This window comes from Alnus glutinosa, chromosome 11 (assembly GCF_958979055.1).
Source record: "Alnus glutinosa chromosome 11, dhAlnGlut1.1, whole genome shotgun sequence".
NCBI classification, from domain to species: domain Eukaryota; kingdom Viridiplantae; phylum Streptophyta; class Magnoliopsida; order Fagales; family Betulaceae; genus Alnus; species Alnus glutinosa.
The window spans coordinates 7823864-7832813 of NC_084896.1; the positions used below are offsets into that span (position 1 = coordinate 7823864).

The window sequence follows — 8950 nt, forward strand, 5'->3', positions numbered from 1 at the left end:
TACGTACTTCGCCCCCTTCCGTCAGTCATCTTGGTTAAAATAAATGGTCAAAGGGTCACATGACCCTCACGTGCCGTCTTAGGCCATTTTATCTCCCGTTTGCCCTCTGTTGAGTGTTGCAAAAGACAAAATTACCCTCCCTAAATATACGGTTCAAAATTGAAAATGATGGGGTGTTGGATTACGAATATGTCCTTACTTTATCATCCAAAAAACATGAAATACCTCGTGAAGAACTAAGACAAAGACTGAAGTTAGTGACCTAACTCACTAAGCACCTCACAACTCGTCTTCTATACTTAGAAACCCTAGAAATCTTCTAGAACCAAAGACTCGCACTTCGAACCTGACAGACGGTGGATTCACGCGGAAAAATTGGAACAAACCCAGATTCGCATTAAAAGGTCACACTTGTTTCAGGTATCGGTCGACTTTCACTTTTTCATTAAAATAAGAAAGTGTTTTGTTGTTGTCGAAGTCGGAGTGAAAGCAAAATTTCACTCCGACATTCTGTGTGATTGTTGTTGTTTTGTGCGATAAAGTTGATGGTTTTGTTGATTGTTTATTTTTTTTGTTGCTTTTTTTTTTTTCCTTTAGTGGTCCTGCACGGTTGTCATGTTTTCCCTTTGTCGGTGGTCCCGAATGTCTTTCTAATGGAGGAAAAACGTTGGGAATAGGATGGTCCACAACTTTGTTTGTTTACATTTATCCTTTTAGGTGGTTTTGAATGTCTTCGTAATGGGGAAAAACAGCCGGAATAGGATGGTCCACAACCAAAAAATATGTTTCGGTTTATGTATAAAAACAATTGTCTCAAATGTGTAGATTACATTTCGTTCAACTTGAAGAGTTTATTTAATTGTTTAGAAAAAATTTAACAATTAATCCATTAAATTATCACAATTAGGTGCATAGAATCTTACAACTTGAAATTATACTTTGTATCCAACGTACTGCCTCTATAAGCATTAACAATTAATAAACACTTTGACTGACTTTTTACTTTTTCAGAAATATATGTATACTAGACCTAGAGTTAATGAAAATACCTCTAATTTAGGGTTTGAAAACATAATGATATTTTCATATACATGAAGCTGATAGGTAAGCACATGTAGTAAACATTTTCCCTAACAACAAAAAATCAAAATCTTAAAAACTTAAGCTAACACAAAAATGAATTCAAACAACTCATACACAATTACTCGTGCGTAAATACTCATATTAGTTTATATCTTATATGTGTAGTGTCAAGCAACCGGTATATACAATGGCAAGCAATGATGTGATTTTTAGGGTTCATTATGGGGGCCGGTTTGATCGGCAACATAGGTGCACATATGTTGGTGGGAATATAGGGTTGTATGAAGAACCTTATGACCTGGATTGTCCGTCATTTTTTGAGATCGAAAGAGTAGTTAAAAAATTTGGATACCATCCAGGTGACCTTGTTTACTATTGTGAGGCCGATAAAGAACTAGATGACGGGTTAGTTCTATTAACCTCAGATGAGGATGTCGTCAAGATGGCTGATGTATTTTTAGGCCAAAAACTTGTTGTGATGTATACTGCTGCTTTTTCAAATTCTGCTGATGAATTAGTCCCAAATGTGAGTGAGGTTGAAGAGGGTGAGGATATTGGAGTTGAGGAAAGGAGGATGAAGGTTGTAAATGACCCATACCCATACTAGAGGGCATTGATGAGTGATGATGAGAACGATGCATGGGATGTGCCTAATGAATCAGAAGATAGTGATTCTTATTTTGTTGAGGAGGGTGGTGATTCTGGTGCGGAGGAGGGTGGTGATAGTGAGGAATGTGGTGATGATGGTGGCCATGAAGAGGCAGCTTGACAAGATACCACTCATGTTGGTGGGTTAGGCAATCCATCTAGTTTGTTGGATGACGAGGAAGAGGATGAGGTATCCTCTGATTTGGCCAAAAGTGATGTTTTGGTAAGTCTTCCTAAAAGTGATGAGGAGTTTGAGGCGACTAGTGGGGTTCGGTGTGTTACTAAGGTTTCTCAATTCGAAGATGTGGATATGGAAGACCCGCATTTGGATGTGGGCATGTCATTTGATTCAGCAGCTCAATTTAGGAAAGCTGTGAGGGAATACAATTTGTTTAGGGGAAATGATGTTAAGTTCACAAAAAATGATGGGGACCAGGTCATTGGAGTCTGCAAGAATAATGCCAAGGGTTGTCCTTGGAGAGTTTATGGTTCATTGGTACCGGGTGAGATGACTTTTATACTTAAGTCACTGAACCCCAACCATCAGTGTACAAGATGTTACAAGTCCTTGATTGTAACTTCTAGGTGGATTGCGGACAAGATGTTCCACAAATTCAAGATACAGCAAACTATCCATTTGCAGCTCTCAATGACGATGTAAAAAGGAAATGGAATGTGGATGCCAGTTTTAGGCAACTATACAAGGCTAAGGTGAAAGCCCTAGAATTTATAGAAGGTAAGCACAAAGAGCAATACAAGCGGCTAATGGATTATTGTGCAACGGTTAGGCAAACAAATAGAGGGAGTACAATGTTGATGAAAGTTGAACGGCCTACTTTAGATGTCGCACCTACTTTTCTACGGTTGTATATGTCTTTGGCAGCATGCAAAGACGGTTTCAAAAAAGCTTGTAGGCCTGTGATAGGTGTGGATGGATGCTTTCTCAAGGGACGCTATGAGGGGCAACTGTTGGCTGCTGTTGGGAGAGATCCCAATGACAACATTTATCCCATTGCCATGGCTGTGGTTGTAGCTGAAAACAAAGACAGTTGGAGTTGGTTTCTAGAGACATTGGTGGCTGACCTTGGTCCAAATGGAAGTAATGGGTGGACATTCATCTCTGAAAGGCAAAATGTATGTTACTTTGCTTAGTTTCAATATTAAATTATTGTTGTTTCTTCATAATTTTTCACTGTTTTTAAATTATTATTTATTATTTATTGTTGTTTCTTTATGTTGTTTTGTGCCTGGGGTTTGATCCCTAGTTTCGAAGATGTGGTACCAACTGCCCCGCATTGCATATGTCTGAGACATTTATATGCGAACTTTAGGAGTGATGGGCATAAAGGATTGGTTTTGAAGGACAAGTTGTGGAAGGCAGCTTCGACATATAATATTCCTAGATTTGACAAGAAAATGGCAGCGATGAAGAGGTTGAGTCCAACTGCACATGCTTACTTGGAGAAGATTGACCCACATACCTGGGCTAGGGCTTATTTCGACATAGGCCCGAAGTGAGATTTGGTAATGAACAACCTATGTGAGTGCTTCAATTCGTACATTATCAAAGCACGGGACAAGCCAATCCTTACCATGCTAGAGATGATTAGGAAGAAGTTGATGAGGCAGTACCAGAAGAAAAGGCAAGAAATTAGGGAGTATGTTGGGGAATGGTGCCCTAAGATACTGGCGAAGTTGGAACAATGTGAAAAGGATGCTGGAGAGTGCACTGCACATTATGCTGGGGATGGACTATACGAAGTTGAGTGTAGTTATGGCACATTTGTCGTCGACCTGACACATCATACTTGTGGGTGCATGCAGTGGGACATGACTGGCATTCCATGCCCACATGCCATCTCAGCCCTCTTGCATAACTCCTCCAAGCCTGAGCAGTACCTGCATCAGTATTACAGTGTTGAAAATTACAAGAAGGCATACGACCCAATGATATACTTAGTGCCAAGCGAGGACCAATGGGTAAAAACCGGGCAAGATGAAGTGGATCCACCTATTATTAGATCTACGCCGGGAAGGCCAAAGAAGATTAGGAGAAGGGGTCCGGACAAGCCAAAAAAATTCATATTGCATGAGGAAAGGTGGTGTAACTATGAGGTGCTTGAAGTGCAAGGCGATTGGCCACAACGCCAGGACTTGCACTAGGAGGAAGAGAGTGTCCATTCCTAGTAGCTCACGAGTAAGTGTACCCACCGGTACTGCATCGGAGTTGACCTTTGATGATGTAAGTCTATTTTCGATTTTATATATGCTTATAATAAAATGTCATTGCCAACCGAGTTAATGATTTTACTAACTTTAATTGTTTTGTGTTCAGATGCCTTCTCAGCCAGTTCTTGATGCTTCACAGACTACACAGTCGTCCGCATCTGCATTACCTGTTTCAAGGCCCAAAAAGAGACATGCATATACTACTGTTGGTGTAGGTATCATTAAGTTGAGTGCAGTTATTACAAATATGAGTTATTTCTAATTGTTGTATGATGCACATGTAGCCTGCTTCTACCAAAAGGAGTAAGACAACTCCAGCTCCCTCAATGTAGCCTGCTCCAGCTCCCTCAGTGCAACCTGCTTCTACCAAATGGAGTAAGACAACTCCAACTCCCTCAGTGCATACTCTGGCATCACCTAAAGGAAACCAAACAGCTGTAAGTCAATATAGATTTACACCCCTATAGGTAAACAGATTTTTAGTTTCTAACTCATCATTTGTTGCACATGGTCGGAAGCCCACAATTGCCCAAGTTAGACAGAAGACATTGGGCCTGAAATCTGTTGCTGCAAGACCTCTTAGGAGGTCTGGTAGATTGTTAGCAACATTTAAGGAGCCCGATCCCAACAAAGAGATACCAACTGTTGACCTTACAAGTGATGCTGGTCAACCAGCAACTACACCAGCAGTGTTCAATCGCCAACCGGCCAGGGTAGGCGGAGTTTTCATTCTGGAACCAGCAAGAAATGCAACAAGAGTGGTGGTACCAACAGTGGAGAAGGGTATGCAACGAGTGGAAGCGAAAAACAAGGGAAAAGGACCAAAATATGGCAGCCTGGATGGGTTTTTGGAGACTGTCTTCGCTTGATGTATCAGTTTGTTGGAAAATGACAATTTCTGGTTTTTGTATTGTTGGTTGTTGGAAGTATGGAAGGAAAAAATTATGTTACTGTTGGCTGTTTATTTTTTGTACAAGTTGTTGGTAATATGCAGGAACAAATTGTAGTCGTACTTGGACAAAATTTGATTATGTTTGTTTTTTGTACAAGTTGTTGGTAATATGCAGGAACTGTACTTGGACAAAATTTTATTATGACACATTTATGTAGGAACAATTTGTAGTTGTAGCTGGACAAATTTGATTATGTTGATTTTGTGTGGTTGTTGTTGTTGTTCATATGATACTTATAGGTTGATAATTGAGAATTACAAGTTCTAACACAATAGTGCTAGTTTTATATGATGGGTCGTATGTTGATGCTAATACAAAATTTGCATGCTATATACTTCGACCAATTATTTACATATTCCCCCATGAACTACCTGTAATTGTCACAATGCCACCATGAACTACCTTGGATTGTTACAATGCCACCATGAACTGACAATTCTCACCAAAATAGGTCATTTAACTACCATTTCAAAAATACGATTTGGTAATGAAAGTTTTTTATGCATTAACAACAAATACACTACCATATAGAGCATTCAACAGTATGCTACCAACCAAAATCAATTCAAATAACTACCAATAATAACATGCAACAAAATGAACATCCCATTTCATAGAACAAAAAGTACATTAGTCATTACAAATACATTAGTGATTACAAAGTTTACAAATACACTAGTCATTACAAAGTTCAAAAATTACGCATATCATTAGAAAGTTACATTTTTAAGAACACAAGCCATTTTGTTTTATGGTAGCCGTTTGTAGGACAAATGTCCTGCACCATGATAGTTGCCCCACAACACAGCTACAAAGACAACAAAAAAAAATCCAAGAAAATGCCAAAAGATGACTAGTTGTCTTCGAAACTTTCACTTTCATGTCATATCGAATTGCTTCAATCTCTAGCTTGGCCTTCAACTCTATAACCTCTTTGTTCAGCATCGCGTCTCTATGTTGCAAACGACCCATCACTCGTTTAGCATGGTCACACATGTCAATATCTTTCCATTGGAAGAATCCACAAGAGCGACCAGCCTATTCAAATTACAGGCCATATAAATAAACGAGGATTAGTTTATTAGTTTTGAAAAATATTCAACAAGAAATCAAGAAATCCATCAACATTACACCAAAGGACTACGGAGTCAAGAAATCCATCAACATTGCACCAAAGGACTGCATACTAGCTAACAAGGAGTAATTATTAAAAAAAAAAAACATATCTAGATGAAAATATATGATATCTTATTATAATGAGTCCTGAGCTTGGAGGATATTATATGTAATAATTGAGTTATTTAATATGTTAGGTGATATGTGACCCAGATTAATTAGTTTATAATTAAGATATTACAAAGAAAAAAGGTATATTTCTTATTCGTATACAATGTAAAAGGAAGATTACGAAGAAATCATGTTCTAATTTGAAACTGCCATCATCCAACTGACTACCACCAAAGTTGAGGACATGAGATATATATTACTCTTAAAAAAAAAGCTCATTACAAAGATTACATGGTAAATTTTGCTTGGATAATCGAAATATATAACTATATTACTCGAAAAAAAAAAGCTCAACTTCAGAAGCTTAAAAAATAGCTCAAATTCAGTTACCCATTGTCCAAAAAAAAAAAAGAAACAAAAAAAATTAATAATAATCCAACAACGAGAATCCAGAACTAAGATCTAAACTTCCAAACCCTTAAAAAATTACGCATTGTCTACAAATAGAAGTGAAGAACCTATCACGTCCTCAAATCACAGAGGAAATTTACAGATCTATTAAAAATAATTCTTACCTCAAAGTTAACACAATCGTAGAACAACCGGTCGAAATTTTCCTCAGTGAAGGAGGTCTTCAAAGGTGCCGGAAGTCCACAACGACACATGGGCTCCACAGAGGTTGCTTCACTATTCATTGAACAAGACATTTTCCTTCTTCTTTCTGGAAGTCGATTGGCTCCTCCTCTCTCTGGTTGTTTGAAGTTTGGAAGAGAAATGGAAGACAAGCTTCGAAAATGAAAGAGCTTGTCTTTCGTTTCATTTTTTTGAATTATTTTTCTTTTTTCGTTAGCATCTTTTTATTTTTATTTTTTAATTCATAATCGTTAACCACTGCAGGTGAGGACAAAATAGAGATAAAAAGGGCTGAGATGGCACGTGAGGGTCATGTGACCCTTTGACCGTTTATATTAACCAGGATGACTGACGGAAGGGGGCGAAGTACGTAACAGTGGTAGTTGAATGTTCTATTTTGGTCAAGTTGGTAGTTCATGGGGGCATAGCGCATTTTTTGGTAGTTCATGGTGGTAAAAGGTAATTACCCCTAATTCTTTTATTCTTAGTTTATGTCAATTCTAGTAATTAGAATTTAATTTATATCGTTATGGTACCCAAGTTGCTCGGGAAAGTGTGATTGATATATATGAAACAGTAAATACAATTTATTTTACATAATTTGAGGTAATGCAACTGACTTCCACAGTGAAGCTTTTTAGTGCATCCATCCTCATTCTAAGTTGTTTAACCAACAACTTCTTCTTTTTAAAAAGAAACTTCTTTTTAGGGTCCAAATCTGGATCATCTGTATCAGGTTCTTCCTTAGATTCATTTTCCTCCTTAGGTTAAGTTTCCTCCTCAGATTCAGTTTCCTCTTTCTCTAAATCCCATTTTGGATTATTTGAACAAAGTTCTATCTAATATGAGTGTTCACTATCCATATACTGGTCTTCCACTTCCAGAGGGAGTCACTAACTCTCTCATTTGATCTTCTGTTAATCCAAATGGTTGCTCATAATCTAAAAATTTCAGAATCCTCTTCAGAGTTGGCCCACAACCTACAAGCCAAATGTGATTAGCTGGTTTCTTCCCTTTATAAGATTGTTCCATAGCCATTCTAATACATGTTTCATTTGCAAACATTTTCTGCAATTTAACTTCAATAATTAGACAACAATAAACAAGGATTGGCTTGTAAGCAATTCTTATTCCTACTTAATCTTCTTCCTACTCATTCTTTCCTTATTTATAAACATGGCAAGAGGTAGATTTTACTAGGAAGTAATCCCCTCCTAAGTCCTACTATACTTTGAGTACGAAGCTTCCCCCTCTAATAAGTAAGACTCCTTAGAGATGTACAACCTACTTTGGAGTGTTTCCATGGTACAATCTTTTATATCTCAATCTCTTGCCACTTTTTCTATCTCAATATCCAACCTGATCGTCTTTCTTTGAGATTCTTGCAACTCTTCATGAGTACTCCTTATTGGTTTCACAACTTCTAGCTTAATGTGGATTGGGACCCTTTTGCCTTTAGTTAAAGCAATCCAAGGTATCTATCTAAAAGCTTGGTTTTAATGCTCATAGTTGTTTGCATTAACTATGCCTGAATAGATACCTTGGATTGCTAAAGGCAAAAGGGTCCCAATTCACGTTGAGCCAAAAGTTGTGAAACCAATAAGGAGGACTCATGAAGAGTTGCAAGAACCTCAAAGAAAGACGATCAGGTTAGATATGGAGATAGAAAAGGTGCTAGGAGATTGGGATATAAAAGATTGAACCATGGAAACACTCCAAGTAGTTAGTACATCACTAAGGAGTCTTACTTAAGAGAGGGGGAAGCTCCATACTCTAGTATAGTAGGACTTAGGAGGTGATGACTTCTTAGTAAAATCTACCGAGTGCCCATGTTTGAAAATAATGAAAGAATGAGTAGGAATAAGACTAAGTATGGATAAGAATGGCTTCCAAGCTAGTCCTTGTTTAAAACTACATAAGTATATTTATCGTTGTCTAATTATTGTAGTTAAATTGCAAAAAATGTCTTCAAGCGAAAAAAAGTATTAGAAAGGCTATGGAACAAACTTATAAAGGGAAGAAACCAGTTAATCACATTTGGCCTGTAGGTTATGGGCCAACTCTGAAGAAGATTATGAAATTCCCGGATTATGAACAACCATTTTGATTAACAGAAGATCAAATGAGAGAGTTAATGACCTCTTCTAGAAAAGGAAAACTAGTATGTGGAAAGTGAA

The 8950-nt window shown here is 37.6% G+C and overlaps 1 protein-coding gene across 1 annotated transcript; it reads left to right on the forward strand.

The window, feature by feature from the left end:
• The first annotated feature begins 1699 nt into the window (after positions 1-1699).
• On the forward strand, positions 1700-3249 carry LOC133881070 (uncharacterized). Its single transcript, XM_062320034.1, has 4 exons — positions 1700-1820; positions 1881-2227; positions 2317-2858; positions 2997-3249. Exons 1-4 carry the CDS (start codon positions 1700-1702, stop codon positions 3247-3249), a joined length of 1263 nt encoding a protein of 420 aa, XP_062176018.1.
• Positions 3250-8950: the final 5701 nt, after the last annotated feature.

Excerpts from the sequence above, each read along its gene's own strand:
- LOC133881070 (XM_062320034.1), top strand. The coding sequence starts at position 1,700 with ATGAGTGATGATGAGAACGATGCATGGGATGTGCCTAATGAATCAGAA. Across the intron at positions 1,821-1,880 it reads TGGTGATAGTGAGGAATGTG|GCAATCCATCTAGTTTGTTG; the intron begins GTGATGATGGTG and ends TTGGTGGGTTAG. Across the intron at positions 2,228-2,316 it reads GGAGAGTTTATGGTTCATTG|GTGGATTGCGGACAAGATGT; the intron begins GTACCGGGTGAG and ends TGTAACTTCTAG.